The sequence below is a fragment of the Ranitomeya imitator genome, chromosome 5, assembly GCF_032444005.1.
Source record: "Ranitomeya imitator isolate aRanImi1 chromosome 5, aRanImi1.pri, whole genome shotgun sequence".
NCBI classification, from domain to species: Eukaryota; Metazoa; Chordata; class Amphibia; order Anura; family Dendrobatidae; genus Ranitomeya; species Ranitomeya imitator.
In genome coordinates this window covers 278,655,389-278,677,297 of record NC_091286.1, presented here as the reverse complement: position 1 = coordinate 278,677,297, position 21,909 = coordinate 278,655,389, and the positions used below count along the sequence as shown (strand labels likewise).

The following is a 21,909-nucleotide window of genomic DNA, read 5'->3' as shown; positions in this document are numbered from 1 at the left end:
TAAGTGTTGCTCATCACTTCCCAAATCAAAAAGGGAATGTGGTTGAGGTTTTTTTGGCCTTCTCCTCCTCTTCCACTATATACACAGAGTTATCATGCTGCCCTCATTCAATTTTTAGAGGGTCATCAGAGTCAGTGCAGTGTCCAGAGAAAGAAGGTGGCCAATTGTTGCGCACATTTCCATAAGTCAGCTTCAACTGCTGCTTGTCTGGCAGAGCTGCAGCAGTGCTTGCAGGTGCCAGCTCACTGACTGGTTTGCAATCTGACCACACACTGGAACTCAACATTAAATATGCACTTGGCATGGCTTTGCGAGCATCAGTGGGCAGTAGTTGAATACCAGCACCAACATGCCCATCGTTATTCTACTAAGCCTCCACACATAAGTGATGAGTGGCCATGGATGTATGAAGTCTGTGAAAAATTAATCAAGATTGCGAGTGACGATGTTGCCATAATCATTGTAAACATCCCGCTTCTGTGTCTACTCAAACTGTCCTTGTTCACAATTATAAAGGAAGGATTGCATGTGGACCAGATGCAGACAGAGGAAGAAAGTAAACAAGTTGCTACGTGCTTGCCAACCCCTTGTCCAGAATGTGGATATATCCAGCCTGGCAACTGTTGTTGTCCCAGTGCAGCATTCAGCTGTTCCTACCTCCTCATTGAAACTCAAAAAAAATACCCAGCCACAGGCCCAAACACTAAACTGGCACATTTAAAGACTGCTTGCTCTGAAAAATTTGCCGTTTAAGCTTGTGGACACTTTGGGTTCCCATAATCTCATGGCGGCGGACGTCCCTCGGTACTCGGTCCCCACCTGCCACTATTTTTCACGGTGTTCTATCCCCGCCTTACACCAGCACGTATCTCATAACACCTGACCTGACTAACGCAGTTACTGTGAATGCCCACGTAATGACCGACTTGTGGACAAGTGCTTAGGAGCGCTACGTTTCTTTTATGAATGAATTGTTGTACACACATGGCTGGCCAAGTCACACAGAGTGACTGCAGACTTTTCATTTTAGACTTGACAACCCCATTAAGTATGCTCATAAAGGATAATCTTTCAGTGTAAATGCAGATTTAGATAATATTCAATATAAAATCCGTAGGCGCCCAACACCTCGTACCCCTAGAATACCTGTTTGCAGCTCCCTCAGTGGCCAAATGTACACAATGTACAGAGGTGGACCACAGCAGCTACATATATAGGAAGTAATATTCTTTGTTCCATTTTATTACTCAATTAATAACCAAACATAGCTTTTTAAATAAGCCCTCCCACCTATTTTTTTCTACTAAATGTGTGTATATGTGCATGTACTGTAGTGTGAGTGGATTAATATGCTAACCTGCCACCACACTCTCTGGTGACCAGCGCTGTTCTTCTCTTTTTCTCAGTGATGCCAGCCCCTGCAGACTCTCCCGGTCACACTGTGCTCTGCGTGACCTGGAAGTGACTTTTAGGCTGGGGTCACACTTAATGTATGAAAAATCGGTCCAAGTCTCCCTGCCGAGAGTCTCACAAGTGTTCTCTGTATGGTCATCCGTGTGTAATGCGTTTGCAATGCGGTGATGCGATTTTCTCACCTATGCATCCGTATGACATGCATTTCTCACTGCTTTTCCCCGTTGAATTTAATGGCTCAATTTGCTGAATTGAGGAAAATGTGGGCGTATTTGTCACAAGCTACACTGATGGTCCGTGTGGTGTCTGAGTTATTCTTACAATCATAGGCTTGCATTGGTGAGTCGCGGACGATATACACATACAATCACAGTATGCTGCGATTTTATACGCCTAGGAAAACATATAATGATGTTAGCTGCCCCATAGATTAACACTTGTCCAAGTTCTATTCAATGTTTTCTTGCATAGCACTTGTCTGTATTCTATGGTAGTGTGACTCCGGCCTTACAGTGTAAGTCTATGGAGTGTCAAAATTAGACTACATAGGCTTTGTAAGATGGCCGCCGGATGGGCCCTTGAGGGGAGATATGTGTCACTGTGGTTATTAGCTATGATGATGTGAGCTCGGAAGATGGCTCCAGCACATATAGTGCTGAGAGAGTTATTAGGCCATTCCAAGACTGGATTTTACGAGCGGTCATAAGAGATGGGTGGGAATGATTGCTCACATATCCCAACGCCAGGGGTGTGGTTTGTTAGCTAAAATGGGAGGCAGAAAGTCTCATTCAGTGTCTGGAGCTGGAGATGTGTGAAGCTCCTATGTGTTGATCTGTGGTAATGCCTAAAGAACCGGACACTATCCTGAGCGGGTGGACCAGCTATATGTTGCATGGACTTTTTACTTTATGCTTTCACTTTGTGCCAGAAAAGGCTGTTCTTTTGTCTTGCTATCCTGAACGGTATATACAGTTTAATTAAACTTGCCTGGATATTTCAGCAATACCACTCCGTGTGCCTACCTCAACCGCAGCTGAGTGAGTATAAACCTCCACAGCTTATATTGTAAAACAGAATCCCGCCTCCCACATAGATCATACAGTGAGCCCCCAGGTCGAAATTGTGATGACGTCACTGAGAAGTGGAGCAGTCTGGCACTGCACACCGGAGAGAGCAGTGGTAGGTGAGTATATTAATACACTCACACTACATTACATGCACATACACACATTTAATACAAAATATAGATGGGAGTGCTTCTTTAAAGTGGCTGAGCTAAGCCTGATTACATTTTTCCTCAAGAAATATTGTGGTAAAATCATATTGTTTTGTGTTTTAAAGGTCCTACAGCTTGGCAAAAGTGGCTATATAGCATTTCCTTATTATCAGAACACGGAATACATCAGATTTTCTCTAATGTTAGTAGAACCCAGATAACAATAACTGGTCTGGACTTATCTACACACTATCAAGTGACTGTACAGGCATCATCACCAGCTGGCGATAGTAGGTGGACAGAACCTGTGGCTGGAACAACTCTGTGTTCAGGTGAATTAATATTATTAAAGATCTAAAAGAGTGTAGGATGCGGCACCAGTGAACTCATAGATCAATCCCAGTAACAGAGGGTGGTTCCCCTATCTCGGAGTTTTTCCAGCTTAAGCGACTGGATTCAAAGTGCTCTGCATATATACATAGTATTAGACCGGGGTCATATTTGCGAGTTCAATGCGAGAAACTCACGCAAGTCTCTCGCATCAAGTCCCGGCACTGCCGCCAGCACTCAGGACCGGAGTTTTCGGCTTCATGTATTTCTATACAGCTGCAAGCTCCGGTCCTGAGTGCTGGCGACAGTGCCGGGACTTGATGCGAGAGACTCGTCTGAGTTTCTCGCATTGCACTCTCAAGTGTGACCCTGACTAAGAAAAAGTATGCGGCACAGACCATTGCATTCGTAGAAAGAGTCCTTTATTCCATGTGGAGGTTACAGGACATTAACTGTGACGTGCCTCTGCTTTCCTGTGCAATTAATATTATAGTGTCCAAATTCTAAACACAGGCAGCGGGGCAACATTCAGAAAAGGTTGACAAAGTCCAATTCTATGTCCAATTCTATGGGTTTTTTAGAGTTCTATTCACACGTAGCAGAGTTTTGCTCATCTACTAATTTCTAACATGGTTGTCTAGCAGTTTTTAAGGTCAAGTCCATTACCACAATTGTATTGTTATTATCCGCTTTGCCAAATTTAGTAATCAACTTTTGTTTCAGCTGAGGAAGACCTTTACTTCATAGCAGTGGGCTTAACTGGAATATGGAAGCAACCTTTAGACCGGTTTGGTCCTGGGCAGCTGATCTCAGATAATCTCAAACATGTTACAGGTAAAGATTTTTTTAATTTCTTCAATCTAATAACATTTAAAATCAATATTCATACAGACGTAGTTTAGTGGGAAATGAATAACTTTTTAGCTAATTGGTGGGGAAAAATGTATCCTCTGCAGCGGTTGCACAATCGATGTAAATTGAGACAATGTTTTTGGCTGAAAAGCACAGAGACTACATTAAAAGGTACAATTCCATTTAAGATAGTATTGTCACTGACCTTTACACTTATGAGAGTGTTGTTTCACCATTAAAGGATTATTCCGATCTTCATCAATGGATATTGTTGGATATTGCTTGTAAATGCAAACAATTTTGCAATTTACTGCTTACTAAAATCATCAGCCATTTTTCAGATACTAATACTTTTTCTTATTTACAGCTTATTGCCTTGGAAACCGACCACTGATCCTAGACAAAACATATGCCGTATTCAAGTTCTTTTCCATTTAGCCTATAAGCACTGTTTTACAGCTGATGATGATTGCTGGAGCGCACTATCACCTCCTAATCCCGTCCAACTTTAGCACAATGCTTACAAGCTAGACAGCAGGGGTGGATGGTTTCCTAGCTGAAGAGCTGTAAACTATAAGGCCGGCGTCACACTTGCGAGTTTTACGGACGTAAGAGCGCAGAATCTACGTCCGTAAAACTCGCAAAAAATACGGCACAATTATTCTCTATGCCCCTGCTCCTATTTGCCGTATTTTACTGATCAGTATTATATGGCTTTCTACGGCCGTACAAAATCGCAGCATGCTGCGTTTGTCACCGTACTGCGCAAGAAATACGCCAATGAAAGTCTATGGAAGCGTGAAAAATACGGATTACACACGGACAAGCAGTGTGACTTGCGAGAAATACGCAGGGCTGTTAGAGAGAAAAGCCGGCAATTCAGTGCGGTGTACAGTAAAATCACACTGACAGCTTACAGTCCAGTAGGTAGAATAAATGTGTACACATAGAATAGGTATATATATATATGTATGTCAGTGAGACACATATATGTATATATATTAATATTTATTCCAGCGCTATACAGCTTGAAAGCCGGTAATTCCAATACCGGCTTTTTCTTTCTCCTTCCTAAAACCCGACATGATTTGAGACATGGTTTACATACAGTAAACCATGTCTTCTCTCCATTTTTTTTGCAGATTCCACACTACTAATGTCAGTAGTGTGTATCTGCAAAATTTGGCCGTTCTAGCTCTTAAAATAAAGGGTTAAATGGCGGAAAAAATTGGCGTGGGCTCCCGCGCAATTTTCTCCGCCAGAGTAGTAAAGCCAGTGACTGAGGGCAGATATTAATAGCCTGGAGAGGGTCCACGGTTATTGGCCCCCCCCTGGCTAAAAATATCTGCCCCCAGCCACCCCAGAAAAGGCACATCTGGAAGATGCGCCTATTCTGGCACTTGGCCACTCTCTTCCCATTCCCGTGTAGCGGTGGGATATGGGGTAATGAAGGGTTAATGCCACCTTGCTATTGTAAGGTGACATTAAGCCTAATTAATAATGGAGAGGCGTCAATTATGACACCTATCCATTATTAATCCAATTGTAGTGAAGGGTTAAATAAAACACAAACACATTATTTAAAATTATTTTAATGAAATAAAAACAATGGTTGTTGCAGTATTTTATTCAACGCCCAATCCAGTCACTGAAGACCCTCGTTCTGTGAGTAAAAAAACATAATAAACCAACAATATAATTACCCTCCGCAGATCTGTAACGTCCAACGATGTAAATCCTTCTGAAGGGGTTAAAACATTTTGCAGCAAGGAGCTGTGCTAATGCAGGCTGCTCCTCGCTGCAAAACCCCAGGGAATGAGGCTAAAAATAGATCAAGGATCTATATTTAGCTTTATTTGCGGTGAGGCGCCCTCTGCTGGCTGTTCATAGATCGTGGGAAATTACCTAGAAAGCTCCCTGGCTCCCTGGCTTTCTAGGTAATTTCCCACGATCTATGAACAGCCAGCAGAGGGCGCCTCACCGCAAATAAAGCTAAATATAGATCCTTGATCTATTTTTAGCCTCATTCCCTGGGGTTTTGCAGCGAGGAGCAGCCTGCATTAGCACAGCTCCTTGCTGCAAAATGTTTTAACCCCTTCAGAAGGATTTACATCGTTGGACGTTACAGATCTGCGGAGGGTAAGTATATTGTTGGTTTATTATGTTTTTTTACTCACAGAACGAGGGTCTTCAGTGACTGGATTGGGCGTTGAATAAAATACTGCAACAACCATTGTTTTTATTTCATTAAAATAATTTTAAATAATGTGTTTGTGTTTTATTTAACCCTTCACTACAATTGGATTAATAATGGATAGGTGTCATAATTGACGCCTCTCCATTATTAATTAGGCTTAATGTCACCTTACAATAGCAAGGTGGCATTAACCCTTCATTACCCCATATCCCACCGCTACACGGGAATGGGAAGAGAGTGGCCAAGTGCCAGAATAGGCGCATCTTCCAGATGTGCCTTTTCTGGGGTGGCTGGGGGCAGATATTTTTAGCCAGGGGGGGGCCAATAACCGTGGACCCTCTCCAGGCTATTAATATCTGCCCTCAGTCACTGGCTTTACTACTCTGGCGGAGAAAATTGCGCGGGAGCCCACGCCAATTTTTTCCGCCATTTAACCCTTTATTTTAAGAGCTAGAACGGCCAAATTTTGCAGATACACACTACTGACATTAGTAGTGTGGAATCTGCAAAAAAAATGGAGAGAAGACATGGTTTACTGTATGTAAACCATGTCTCAAATCATGTCGGGTTTTAGGAAGGAGAAGGAAAAAGCCGGTAATTGAATTACCGGCTTTCAAGCTGTATAGCGCTGGAATAAATATTAATATATATACATATATGTGTCTCACTGACATATATATATATATACCTATTCTATGTGTACACATTTATTCTACCTATTCTACTGTAAGCTGTCAGTGTGATTTTACTGTACACCGCACTGAATTACCGGCTTTTCTCTCTAATATATGTGTCTACTGACACACACACACACACATATATATATATATATATATATATATAGACAGTATATATATATTTTCTTTTCTTTTTGGGACACATGGATCACTTCTATAGCGGTATGTTGGTTTTGCTAGCCTGCGAGAAAACCACGCAGTACGGATGCCATACGGATTACATACGGAGGATGCCATGCGCAAAAAACGCTGACACACCCTGCCTACGGAGGAGCTACGGACCACTTTTTTCGGGACTTTTCAGCGTATTACGGCCGTAATATACGGACCGTATTGTTTTACGCTGTGTGTGACGCCGGCCTTAAGCTCTTAATATCTCTAAACTAGCTAAAAATTTGAGCAAGCAGTAAATAGCAAACGTATTTGTTTTTGCAAGCAATATCAAACAACATCCATCTATAAAGAGGGGGAAGAACCCTTTAAATATTCTATAAAAAAAACAAAAACAAAAAGCAAAAAACAATGAATGCTATTTATTATTTAATAGGCTGTTAAAAAAAACAATCCAGTATAACATTATCACATTTACTTTTAATAGTTTTGCACTATTTTGTGTTAATTAAGGGTGCACAGTGTGGCAGTCATAGGTGGGGGGCTGCTGTGTCCCCACACAATGTCACCCCACAAGTGAATAGTGTCCCGTCTGTCGTATGCTCTTTATGAATCGGATAACACTCGCTTTTTGTCTAGAGGACCCCGCTAGCTCCACGATTCCAGATCCAGATGAAGAAAACACTTTGTCCTTTTTAAACAGTTCAATTTTACTCAGCAAATCGAGTTCAGTGTTAGTCACGTATACAGCACAATACGTTAAGGTGGTAACAGTTCTTTGTACCTGCGCTATCCCTCTCTTTCTTTATCGCCTCTCATTGGGGGACACAGGAACCATGGGTGTATGCTGCTGCCACTAGGAGGCTGACACTATGCAAATAAAAAAGTTAGCTCCTCCTCTGCAGTGTACACCCCACCGACTGGCATTATACTCTTCAGTTTAGCTTAGTGTCAGTAGGAGGTGGACACGGGTCTTTCATTAGACCCTTATCTACCTCAATGTGCGTCATTTTCTTTCAGGTTTTCTGGAGAGATACAGGGTGAGCAGTCACACCTGTAGTCCCACAAAGCGGACTATGAGTACGGCGTGTACTGCCACCCCGTATCCTCATAGATCCCTCTCCAGGACCAAGATCCTAGCAAACAAGCGTGCTCAGAAGTCCGGTCCTGGCTCTGTCCCCACCCACTCGCCTTCCAGAGCCTGTCGGTCGGAGGAGACGAGGATGCCCACCAGCTCCAAGGACGTCTAATATCTTCCATGTTTGTTTTTAAGGTTAGTACGACTGCGTGGGATGTTAGGTGAGTATTGGTGCTCCGAGTCCTTATCAGTGCTTAGGGGGCCTCTTGGATTCCCTACCTTCCCTGCTTCTTTGTGCGGCGCCTTACAGGCAGTCGCACTACTATTTCTGCGGCCGCACTACTATCCCTGCGGCCACACCTTTTCTGCACTGGGGCTATTAAGGACAAAAGCCGGGGCCCATCTTTTTGCGCAGCGGCTCTGATGTCCGGCCGCGCTGCTTTCCGACAGCCGCGATCGCTCTACTTTCTGCGGCGCGGCCCCCCTACAGGCAGCCGCGCTGAAATTTTCCACGGCGGTCATACCCTTTTAGGTGACTCGCGGCCGCGGTCGTCTCCTGCGGCCGCCGGTTTTTAATATAGGTCCCGGCTCTTCCCGGGGCCTACTTCCGGCACTGGCGCTCCTCTTTGCATGCGGTGGCTGCCGCACCTGTCAGCGGGACACCCACACCTTTTCCTTTGCGCCCGCACACATTTCACCGGTCACCGGCTTCTAATTTAGGCCCCAGCTTCTCCCAGGGCCTACTTCCGATGCCGCGCTTCGCCCACTTCCTGTTTCTTCGGGCGGGATTTTCTCCCGCCCGACATCTGTGCACTGCTCACCGGCGCCTCTGTGGCTGGCTCCGCCCCCTTCCTCCCCCATGACAAGGGACAGCGTCAGTGTGTGCTCACCGCTTCTCAGCTGCAGGAGCTCACGCAGCGCGCCGCATCTTCGCCACCGCACTCTCCTGTGGGCACACGATCTGCGCAGAATACAGGGAGTTCTGCACCGCAAGTGGGACATCTTCCAGGACCTGGTCCGTGAGTAGCTGCACTGCAGACTGACACCCCCCTCTGCCCCACTGTCCCCTAACCCACTGGCATTTTCTTCAGGGACCTCTCAAAATGTCTACCTCTAAAGGGGGCCGCTCTCGTCCCCCCACCTCTTCTTCTTCTACTTTGCATGTTCATCCTGTAACAGTAAACTTCCCTCAGGTCAGTCCTCCCCACTTTGTCAGTCCTGCAGCAACCCGATTGTTCCCACCGCCCAGGATCCCCCGGCTTCTCCGCCCGAGAGTGATACTCCCATCCCAGGCTGGGCCTCCTCTCTGTCACAATCGGTGGCTGATTTAACACGGGTGTCCCAAACCCTGGTGTCCGTGCTGGATCGGTTACCCCTGCAGACTCCTGCTGTGGCCAGCGGGTCGCAGGAACCGCCGCCCGAATCCTCCTTGATCAGCCACAAAAGGTCCAGACAGGAACGTCGGTCTGAGTCCTCTTCTCGCTCCATCTCGCCACACGGTCCTCCTCTGCGATTGGCGTCCCCCCGATCCTCCTCCCCTGAGTCAGGCGAGGCATTCTCTGATGCGCCCTCGGAGGATATTTCGGAGCTGGATTCTAACCAAATCGCCACCATGAGGGATATGGTCCAGAATCTCACTGGGGCAATAAACCAAACCTGTGGCATAAAGAATCCCTCTACGGAACCCTTCTAAATTTTTTGCTCCTCATCCTGAATTCGAGGAAATCTTGTCCAGAGGGAGAGAGAATCCGACCAGACGTTTTCAGAGGGAAAAACGCCTGGGGGTGTTATATCCTTTTTCATCAGAACTTACCGCCAATTGGACGGTCTCTCCCTCAGTGGATCCCCCTGTTTCCAGGCTGTCCACTAACACGGTGCTTCCACTGTCTGGCGGAGCATCTCTGAAGGATTCTAACGATAGGGTTATAGAATCCTTTGCGAAGTCAGCTTTTGATGCGGCTTCAGCGGCTCTGTGTCCAGCTTTTGCTTCCACTTGGGTCTCAAAATCCATCTCAAAATGGGCAAGGATCTACGTCGAGGTATCCTGGACGGGGCGCCTCACGCGCAACTAGCGGAACTTGCCAACCAGATTTCCCACGCTGGTGAATACCTGGTCTCTGCCTCCCTGGATGTCGCGTCTTGTGCGGCTCAGGCTTCCAGCAATGCCGTTGCCATCCGCTGGACCGTTTGGCTCAAGGCCTGGCAGGCGGACTTATCCTCTAAGAAGTCCTTCACTAGTCTGCCCTTCCAGGGCTCTCGTCTCTTTGGTTCCCAGCTGGACCAAATCATTAAGGACGCCACCGGGGGTACAAGCTCCCTTCTCCCCCAGGCTAAGCCTTGTCGCCCTCCTCCTAGACGGCAGTTTCGCTCCTTTCGGCCTTTTCGTCGCTTCGCTGCGTCAAACTCCTTTTCCCAGCAGCAACAGAGGCCACAGGCACGTCAAGAGAAGAAGGCGGTGTCTTTTAGGCCCACTCCGTCCTGGCATCCTCGCTACTCCCAGGGTAGATCCTCCAGGCCCAGGACTGGAAGATCCACCTCGGGATAATCGTTCCCGTCCCAGAAAAAGAATGGTTCACGGGTTTCTACTCGAATCTTTTTGTGGTACCGAAAAAAGACGGCAAGGTTCGCCCCATTCTGGACCTCAAATTGCTGAACAGGAGAGTTCACCTGAGACACTTCAGGATGGAATCTCTTCATTCAGTAATTTCTTCCATGGAGGCCCAGGAATTTCTATGCTCAATAGACATCCAGGACGCCTACCTCCATGTCCCGATTTTTCCCGGACATCACCGTTTCCTGCGCTTTGCAGTGCAACGAGAACATTTTCAGTTCGTCGCCCTGCCGTTCGGTCTCGCAACCACTCCAAGGGTGTTCACGAAGATCATGGCGGCGCTGATGGCCATCTTGAGAGTCAGAGGTCTGGTCCTATTCCCATACCTTGACGACATCCTCATCAAGGCTCCGTCCTTTTCTCAGGCTCACGAAAGCCTGTCTATTGTTCTCGACACCTTAGCCCGTTTCGGGTGGCTGGTCAACCGGAAGAAGTCCTGCCTTATTCCTTCTCAGCGCATCATCTTTCTGGGCATGCTTTTCGACACTCGTCAGACCAGAGTCTTCCTTCCCAAAGACAAGAGAACCACTCTTTGTCGGGACATACGCTTGCTCCAGGGTCTTCGGCCTCCCTCCCTCCGATCGGCCATGAAGGTTCTGGGGAGGATGGTGGCTACATTGGAAGCAATTCCCTTCGCCCAATTTCATTCGCGACCCCTTCAGCAAGCCATTCTGTCTCAGTGGGACAGGTCTGTCTTCTCCCTGGATCGGCCGATCAGACTCTCTTCTCGGATCAAGCGGTCTCTCAACTGGTGGCTGACGTCACCTCTCATCTCCCAGGGCAGGTCCTTCCTTCCAGTTCACCGGCAGGTGGTGACAACGGATGCCAGCCTGATCGGCTGGGGTGCGGTTTTTCGCCACCTGACGGTTCAGGGCCGTTGGTCGTCGCAGGAGTCATCTCTGCCAATCAATGTCCTCGAGATTCGGGCCATCTTTCTGTCCCTCCGCCACTGGGAAAGGATCCTCAGGGGCCTTCCAGTCCGGATCCAGACGGACAACGCCACGGCTGTGGCATATGTCAACCACCAGGGGGGGACCTGGAGCTCCTTGGCCCTTGCCGAGGTATCCAAGGTCCTCCTTTGGGCAGAGGCAACGGTTCCGGTGATATCCGCGGTGCATATCCCCGGTGTGGACAACTGGGCTGCCGACTTCCTCAGCCGCGAGGGCCTCGCGGCAGGGGAATTGTCCTTGCATCCGGAGGTCTTCCATCAGAATTGTCTTCAATGGGGGACTCCGGACGTGGATCTCACGGCGTCTCGAATCAACAGGAAGGTTCCGCAGTTTGTCTCCAGGTCCCGCGATCCTCTCACAGTGGGCGTCGATGCTCTGGCCATTCCTTGGTCACAGTTCGATCTGCCCTACCTGTTCCCATCCCTTCCATTACTTCCCAAACTGTTGAAGAAGATCAAAGCGGAAGGGGTGCCGGTTATCCTGATCGCCCCGGATTGGCCCAGGAGAGCTTGATTCACGGAGCTCGTCAACCTTCTTGCGGACGCTCCCTGGCGCCTTCCAGACAGGCCCGATCTGCTGTCCCAGGGTCCGATCTGCCACCCGAATTCTCGGTTGCTCAGTTTAACGGCGTGGCTGTTGAGACCGCGGTTCTAAGAGCGTCCGGCCTTTCGGACTGGGTGATTCCCACCATGATTCAGGCTCGGACGCCTTCGTCTTCCAGGATCTACTACCGCACCTGGAAGGCTTACTTCCGTTGGTGCGAGTCCAACCGCGTTCTGCCTATGGTTTTTTCCCTGCCTTCTCTTTTGGCCTTCCTTCAGGCAGGACTGGATTTGGGCCTGGCTCTTAGCTCCCTGAAGGGTCAGGTCTCTGCGCTTTCCATCCTCTTTCAGAAGACCTTGGCCTCTCGGCCACAGGTTAAGACCTTCTTTCAAGGGGTAGCCCACGCTGTCCCGCCGTACAGGGCCCCTGTGGAGGCATGGGACTTAAACCTGGTACTGGACGTTCTGAGGGTTTCTCCCTTTGAACCTCTTAGGGAGATTCCTCTATCAGTTTTATCTTGGAAGGTGACCTTTCTTGTGGCCATCACGTCCATTCGCCGCGTTTCCGAGCTGGTGGCCCTGTCTTGCCGTCCTCCGTTTTTGGTCATTCACCAGGACAAAGTGGTCTTCCGGCCCCCACCTTCTTTTCTTCCTAAGGTGGTTTCCACCTTCCACCTCATCGATGACATCGTTCTACCTTCCTTTTGTCCAGCTCCGACTCATCCTCTGGAACGATCGTTGAACAAGCTGGACCTTGTCAGGGCAGTGAGGATCTATCTGCACAGAACGTTCACTTTCCGGAAGACGGATTCTTTTTTCGTCATTCCTGATGGCACGCGCAGAGGCCAACCGGCTTCTAAAGCGACTATTGCTCACTGGATCAGAATGGCAATTTTGGAGGCTTACCGGGTCAAGAACAGAGTGCCCCCTCCTGGGATTAAGGCTCACTCTACCCAGGCAGTCGGCGCCTCCTGGGCGGTGCACCACAGGGCTTCCGCCCTACAGCTTTACAAAGCGGCAACTTGGTCTTCCATCCACACGTTCGCCAAATTTTACAAGGTCCATACCTACGCTTCGGCGGACGCCAGCCTAGGCAGAAGGATCTTGCAGGCGGCAGTGGTGAGTCCTCTGACCTGATAGAAGTCTGTTTTTCCCGCCCGTGGGACTGCTTTGGGACGTCCCATGGTTCCTGTGTCCCCCAATGAGAGGCGATAAAGAAAACAGGATTTTTGGTTGCTTACCGTAAAATCTGTTTCTTGGAGCCTCCATTGGGGGACACAGCTCCCTCCCAATGTTTCTGTTATATGTTCTATGACTGTTCTCACGTTTACAGTTCTCAAATTTGTGGTTATGGTTTTTCAACCTTGTTCTTTTCTCCTACTGCTTTCTCACTAACTGAAGAGTATAATGCCAGTCGGTGGGGTGTACACTGCAGAGGAGGAGCTAGCTTTTTTATTTGCATAGTGTCAGCCTCCTAGTGGCAGCAGCATACACCCATGGTTCCTGTGTCCCCCAATGGAGGCTCCAAGAAACAGATTTTACGGTAAGCAACCAAAAATCCTGTTTTTTTTACACTTTTTGTCCATGGGATGTGTCGCCCAGCTCTGCAGCTTCCTAAAATGCCAAAGCAATTTCTGTTTGTAAATCCCTGCCCAGCTCTCCCTTAGGAGAAGAAAGCAAGGCAAGCTCCTCCATACCTAGTTCAAGCCATTGGCCTTGGACATTATGAGATGAACCACCGAAACTTGTTGCCATCACTCCCATTCTGCTCCAACAGTCTGTATCTCACATGCTCTTCAGCCCTCTTCCCCCAAACTTCTGCTCCAAACTCTCTTATCTGATACAATTAACACTGTCTACAACTCCATCTGAAATCAGGGAATGCTTCCTCTTATATTTACTTTTCTATTCTTATCTATTTCCTGATCCTATTGTGTCCTCAACTGCATGTCCCCATTCCTAACTACACCTATCACTTTGTCTTATAATAATAATAATTTTATTTATATAGCGCCAACATATTCCGCAGCGCTTTACAAACTATAGAGGGGACTGGTACAGACAATAGACATTACAGCATAACAGAAATCACAGTTCAAAATAGATACCAAGAGGAATTAGGGCCCTGCTCGCAAGCTTACAAACTATGAGGAAAAGGGGAGACACGAGAGGTGGATGGTAACAATTGCTTTAGTTATTCGGACCAGCCATAGTGTAAGGCTCAGGTGTTCATGTAAAGCTGCATGAAGCAGTTAACTGCCTAAGTATGTAGCAGTACAGACACAGAGGGCTAATAACTGCATAAAGTGTATGAGAACATGTTGCAAGGAACCTGTTTATGCTTTTTTTTTTTTCGAATGGGCCACACAGGGATAGTTAGGTTAATGCATTGAGGCGGTAGGCCAATCTGAACAAATGAGTTTTTAGGGCACGCTTAAAACTGTGGGGATTGGGGATTAATTGTATTAATCTAGGTAGTGCATTCCAAAGAATCGGCGCAGCACATGTAAAGTCCTGGAGACGGAAATGGGAGGTTCTGATTATTGAGGATGCTAACCTGAGGTCATTAGCGGAGCGGAGGGCACGGGTAGGGTGGTAGACTGAGACCAGAGAGGAGATCTAGGGTGGTGCTGAGCCATGGAGTGCTTTGTGGATGAGGGTAGTAATTTTGTACTGGATTCTGGAGTGGATGGGTAACCAGTGCAATGACTGGCACAAGGTAGAGGCATCGGTGTAACGGTTGGTGAGGAATATGATCCTGGCTGCAGCATTCAGGTCAGATTGGAGCGGGGAGAGTTTGGTAAGAGGGAGGCCAATTAGTAGAGAGTTACAATAGTCCAGACGAGAATGAATAAGTGAAACAGTAAGAGTTTTTGCAGAGTCGAAAGTAAGAAAAGGGCGAATTCTAGAAATGCTTTTGAAATGCAGATAAGAAGAGCGAGCCAGTGATCGGATGTGGGGGGTAAATGAAAGCTCGGAATCAAGTATGACCCCAAGGCAGCGGGCATGTTGCTTTGGAGTAATGATGGACCCGCACACGGAGATGGCAATGTCAGGCAAAGGTAGGTTAATAGAGGGAGAAAACACGAGGAGTTCAGTTTTTGACAGGTTCAGTTTCAGATAGAGGGAGGACATGATGTTAGAGACAGCGGTAAGTGTTATGAAAGGTAATTCAGTACCACAATGGACATAGAGGTCAGCGCACATACAGTGACCTGGCAATAACCCAAAAAACAAGAACGAGCTCTGAGACGTGGGAACTCTGTTGACCGCAATCCCTAATCCTCTCAAACCACACCAAAGGCAGCCGTGGATTGCGCCTAACGCTCCCTATGCAACTCGGCACGGCCTGAGAAACTAGCTAGCCTGAAGATAGAAAATAAGCCTACCTTGCCTCAGAGAAATACCCCAAAGGAAAAGGCAGCCCCCACATATAATGACTGTGAGTTAAGATGAAAAGACAAATGTAGAGATGAAATAGATTTAGCAAAGTGAGGCCCAACTTTCTGAACAGAGCGAGGATAGGAAAGGTAACTTTGCGGTCAAAACAAAACCCTACAAAAACCACGCAAAGGGGGCAAAAAGACCCTCCGTACGGAACTAACGGCACGGAGGTACACCCTCTGCGTCCCAGAGCTTCCAGCAAGCAGGAAAAACAAATTGACAAGCTGGACAGAAAAAAACAGCAAACAAATAGCAAAGAGGAACTTAGCTATGCAGAGCAGCAGGCCACAGGAACGATCCAGGAGGAAACAGGTCCAATACTAGAACATTGACTGGAAGCCAGGATCAAAGCACTAGGTGGAGTTAAATAGAGCAGCACCTAACGACTTCACCACATCACCTGAGGAAGGAAACTCAGAAGCCGCAGTACCACTTTCCTCCACCAACGGAAGCTCACAGAGAGAACCAGCCGAAGTACCACTTGTGACCACAGGAGGGAGCTCTGCCACAGAATTCACAACAGTACCCCCCCTTGAGGAGGGGTCACCGAACCCTCACCAGAGCTCCCAGGACGACCAGGATGAGCCATATGAAAGGCACGAACAAGATCGGGAGCATGGACATCAGAGGCAAAGACCCAGGAATTATCTTCCTGAGCATAACCCTTCCACTTAACCAGATACTGGAGTTTCCACCTTGAAACACGAGAATCCAAAATCTTCTCCACAATATACTCCAACTCCCCCTCCACCAAAACCGGGGCAGGAGGATCAACAGATGGTGCCACGTATCTCCGCAACAATGACCTATGGAATACGTTATGTATGGAAAAAGAATCTGGAAGGGTCAGACGAAAAGACACAGGATTAAGAACCTCAGAAATCCTATACGGACCAATAAAACGAGGTTTAAACTTAGGAGAGGAAACCTTCATAGGAATATGACGAGAAGATAACCAAACCAAGTCCCCAACCCGAAGTCGGAGACCCACACAGCGTCTGCGATTAGCGAAACGTTGAGCCTTCTCCTGGGACAAAGTCAAATTGTCCACTACATGAGTCCAAATCTGCTGCAACCTGTCCACCACAGTATCCACACCAGGACAGTCCGAAGACTCAACCTGCCCTGAAGAGAAACGAGGATGGAACCCAGAGTTGCAGAAAAACGGTGAAACCAAGGTAGCCGAGCTGGCCCGATTATTAAGGGCGAACTCAGCCAAAGGCAAAAAGGACACCCAGTCATCCTGATCAGCAGAAACAAAGCATCTCAGATATGTTTCCAAGGTCTGATTGGTTCGTTCGGTCTGGCCATTAGTCTGAGGATGGAAAGCCGAGGAAAAAGACAAGTCAATGCCCATCCTACCACAAAAGGCTCGCCAAAACCTCGAAACAAACTGGGAACCTCTGTCAGAAACGATATTCTCTGGAATGCCATGTAAACGAACCACATGCTGGAAAAACAATGGCACCAAATCAGAGGAGGAAGGCAATTTAGACAAGGGTACCAAATGGACCATCTTAGAGAAGCGATCACAGACCACCCAAATGACTGACATCTTTTGAGAGACGGGAAGATCTGAAATAAAATCCATAGAGATATGTGTCCAAGGCCTCTTCGGGACCGGCAAGGGCAAAAGCAACCCACTGGCACGAGAACAGCAGGGCTTAGCCCGAGCACAAATCCCACAGGACTGCACAAAAGTACGCACATCCCGCGACAGAGATGGCCACCAAAAGGATCTAACCACTAACTCTCTGGTACCAAAGATTCCAGGATGACCAGCCAACACCGAACAATGAACCTCAGAGATATCTTTATTCGTCCACCTATCAGGGACAAACAGTTTCTCCGCTGGGCAACGATCAGGTTTATTAGCCTGAAATTTTTGCAGCACCCGCCGCAAATCAGGGGAGATGGCAGACACAATTACTCCCTCTTTGAGGATACCCGCCGGCTCAGATACACCCGGAGAGTTGGGCACAAAACTCCTAGACAGAGCATCCGCCTTCACATTTTTAGAGCCCGGAAGGTATGAAATCACAAAGTCAAAACGGGCAAAAAACAACGACCAACGAGCTTGTCTAGGATTCAACCGCTTGGCGGACTCGAGATAAGTCAAGTTCTTATGATCAGTCAAGACCACCACGCGATGCTTAGCTCCTTCAAGCCAATGACGCCACTCCTCGAATGCCCACTTCATGGCCAGCAACTCTCGATTGCCCACATCATAATTTCGCTCAGCAGGCGAAAACTTCCTGGAAAAGAAGGCGCATGGTTTCATCACCGAGCAATCAAAACTTCTCTGCGACAAAACAGCCCCTGCTCCAATCTCAGAAGCATCAACCTCGACCTGGAACGGAAGCGAAACATCTGGTTGACACAACACAGGGGCAGAAGAAAAACGACGCTTCAACTCTTGAAAAGCTTCCACCGCAGCAGAAGACCAATTGACCAAATCAGCACCTTTCTTGGTCAAATCGGTCAATGGTTTAGCAATACTAGAAAAATTGCAGATGAAGCGACGATAAAAATTAGCAAAGCCCAGGAACTTTTGCAGACTTTTCAGAGATGTGGGCTCAGTCCAATTATGGATGGCTTGGACCTTAACAGGGTCCATCTCGATAGTAGAAGGGGAAAAGATGAACCCCAAAAATGAAACCTTCTGAACACCAAAGAGACACTTTGATTCCTTCACAAACAAAGAATTGGCACGCAGGACCTGAAACACCGTTCTGACCTGCTTCACATGAGACTCCCAATCATCCCGGAAGATCAAAATGTCATCTAAGTACACAACCAGGAATTTATCCAGGTACTCTCGGAAGATGTCATGCATAAAGGACTGAAACAGTGATGGAGCATTGGCAAGTCCGAATGGCATTACTAGATACTCAAAATGGCCCTCGGGCGTATTAAATGCAGTTTTCCACTCATCGCCTCGCTTAATACGCACAAGATTATACGCACCACGAAGATCTATCTTGGTGAACCAACTAGCCCCCTTAATCCGAGCAAACAAATCAGATAACAATGGCAAGGGGTACTGAAATTTAACCGTGATCTTATTTAGAAGGCAGTAACCTATACAAGGTCTCAGTGAACCATCCTTCTTGGCTACAAAAAAGAACCCTGCTCCTAATGGCGACGATGACGGGCGAATATGCCCCTTCTCCAAAGACTCCTTCACATAACTCCGCATAGCGGCGTGCTCAGGCACAGATAAATGAAACAGTCGACCTTTTGGGAATTTACTACCAGGAATCAAATCGATAGCACAATCACAATCCCTATGCGGAGGTAGGGTATCGGACTTGGGCTCATCAAATAAATCCCGGTAATCAGACAAGAACTCAGGAACCTCAGAAGGGGTGGATGACGAAATAGTCAGAAATGAGACATCACCATGTACCCCCTGACAACCCCAGCTGGACACAGACATGGATTTCCAATCTAATACTGGATTATGGACTTGTAGCCATGGCAACCCCAACACGACCACATCATGCAGATTATGCAACACCAGAAAGCGAATAACCTCCTGATGTGCAGGAGCCATGCACATGGTCAGCTGGGTCCAGTACTGAGGCTTATTCTTGGCCAAAGGCGTAGCATCAATTCCTCTCAATGGAATAGGACACTGCAAGGGCTCCAAGAAAAACCCACAACGCCTAGCATACTCCAAGTCCATCAAATTCAGAGCAGCGCCTGAGTCCACAAATGCCATGACAGAATACGATGACAAAGAGCAGATCAAGGTAACAGACAGAAGAAATTTTGACTGTACCGTACCAATGGTGGCAGACCTAGCGAACCGCTTAGTGCGCTTAGGACAATCAGAGATAGCATGAGTGGAATCACCACAGTAGAAACACAGCCCATTCAGACGTCTGTGTTCTTGCCGTTCAACTCTGGTCAAAGTCCTATCGCACTGCATAGGCTCATCGTACAGCAATCCGAGCGCCAGGAAAAATGCATCGATATTACTTAATGCAGGATCTCCTGGCGCAAGAGAAAATGCCCAGTCCTGAGGGTCGCCACGCAAAAAAGAAATAACGATCCTAACTTGTTGAACTGGGTCACCAGAGGAGCGAGGTTTCAAAGCCAGAAATAGTTTACAATTATTTTTGAAACTCAGAAATTTAGTTCTATCTCCAAAAAACAAATCAGGAATAGGAATTCTTGGTTCTAACATAGAATTCTGAACCACAAAGTCTTGAATACTTTGTACTCTTGCCGTGAGCTGATCCACACATGAAGACAGACCTTTAATGTCCATTGCTACACCTGTGTCCTGAACCACCCAAATGTCTAGGGGAAAAAAAGGCAAAACACAGTGCAAAGAAAAAAATATGGTCTCAGAACTTCTTTTTTCCCTCTATTGGGAATCATTAGTACTTTGGGCTTCCAGTACTGTTATGAAAGGTAATTCAGTACCACAATGGACATAGAGGTCAGCGCACATACAGTGACCTGGCAATAACCCAAAAAACAAGAACGAGCTCTGAGACGTGGGAACTCTGTTGACCGCAATCCCTAATCCTCTCAAACTACACTAAAGGCAGCCGTGGATTGCGCCTAACGCTCCCTATGCAACTCGGCACGGCCTGAGAAACTAGCTAGCCTAAAGATAGAAAATAAGCCTACCTTGCCTCAGAGAAATACCCCAAAGGAAAAGGCAGCCCCCACATATAATGACTGTGAGTTAAGATGAAAAGACAAACGTAGAGATGAAATAGATTTAGCAAAGTGAGGCCCAACTTTCTGAACAGAGCGAGGATAGGAAAGGTAACTTTGCGGTCAACACACAACCCTACAAAAACCACGCAAAGGGGGCAAAAAGACCCTCCGTACCGAACTAACGGCACGGAGGTACACCCTCTGCGTCCCAGAGCTTCCAGCAAGCAGGAAAAAACAAATTGACAAGCTGGACAGAAAAAAACAGCAAACAAATAGCAAAGAGGAACTTAGCTATGCAGAGCAGCAGGCCACAGGAACGATCCAGGAGGAAACAGGTCCAATACTAAAACATTGACTGGAAGCCAGGATCAAAGCACTAGGTGGAGTTAAATAGAGCAGCACCTAACGACTTCACCACATCACCTGAGGAAGGAAACTCAGAAGCCGCAGTACCACTTTCCTCCACCAACGGAAGCTCACAGAGAGAACCAGCCGAAGTACCACTTGTGACCACAGGAGGGAGCTCTGCCACAGAATTCACAACAGGTAAGACAATGACTGGTGTTTACTAAAAAGGTTGGAATGATAACAGGAGAAGAAGTGTATAATTGGGTGTCATCAGCATAGAGATGGTACTGGAAACCAAATCTACTGATTGTTTGTCCAATAGGGGCAGTATACAAAGAGAAAAGGAGGGGGCCTAGGACTGATCCTTGAGGATCCCCAACAGTAAGGGGAAGGTGAGAGGAGGAGGAACCAGCAAAAGATACAGTGAAGGATCAGTCAGAGAGATAGGAGGAGAACCAGGAGAGAACGGTGTCCTTGAGGCCGATGGAGCAGAGCATAGTGAGGAGGAGCTGATGATCCACAGTGTCGAATGCTGCAGAGAGATCCAAGAGAATTAGCATGGAGTAGTGACCATTAGATTTAGCTGTTAGTAGGTCATTAGAGACTTTAGTGAGGGCAGTTTCAGTAGAGTGTAAAGAGCGGAAACCAGATTGAAGAGGGTCGAGAAGAAAGTTATCTGAGAGATAGCGGGTAAGACGGGAGTGGACCAGGCGTTCGAGGAGTTTAGAGATCAAGGGAAGATTAGAGACAGGTCTATAATTAGCGGCACAGTTTTGATCGAGGGATGGTTTTTTAAGTAATGGATGTATGATGGCATGCTTAAATGAGAATGGAAAAATACCAGAAGTCAGAGAAAGGTTGAATATTTTTGTTAGGTGAGAGGTGACAGCCGGGGAAAGGGACTGGAGGAGATGTGACGGAATGGGGTCACTGGTGCAAGTGGTTGGGCGAGAAGATGCAAGGAACCTGATTACTTCTTCTTCTGTAACTGGTTCAAAATCAGAGAGTGAACTAGATGCAGTAGGGGAGGGAGGACAGTGCATGGTATGAAGAGATTGGGAGATGATTTCCTGTCGAATATGGTCAATTTTTTCTTTGAAGTAATTGGCCAGATCGTCAGCGCGGAGATCCGTGGTTGGGGCCTGCACTCTTGGGTTGAGTAGGGACTGGAAAGTGTCAAAGAGACGTTTAGGGTTATTTGACAGTGAGGTGATGAGGGTGTTGAAATAGGTTTGTTTGGAGAGGTGAACGGCAGAGTTGTATGTTTTTAGCATGAACTTATAATGGATGAAATCTTCGGGTAGATTAGATTTTCTCCACAGACGTTCGGCGCACCTGGAGCACTGCTGCAGGAAACGTGTTTGCAGCATGTGCCATGGTTGTTGCCGTCTGTGCTGAGTTGT

The 21,909-nt window shown here is 47.3% G+C and overlaps 1 protein-coding gene across 7 annotated transcripts in view; it reads left to right on the top strand.

The window, feature by feature from the left end:
* ROS1 (ROS proto-oncogene 1, receptor tyrosine kinase) overlaps positions 1 to 21,909 on the top strand; it is a 416,131-nt gene that overhangs the window by 45,060 nt on the left and 349,162 nt on the right. For all 7 annotated transcript variants that reach the window (XM_069726197.1, XM_069726196.1, XM_069726195.1 and 4 more), the window contains exons 11-12: positions 2,755 to 2,961; positions 3,683 to 3,793. In XM_069726197.1, coding sequence (XP_069582298.1) covers positions 2,755 to 2,961; positions 3,683 to 3,793 — 318 coding nt within the window. The remainder of the gene's footprint in view (positions 1 to 2,754; positions 2,962 to 3,682; positions 3,794 to 21,909) is intronic.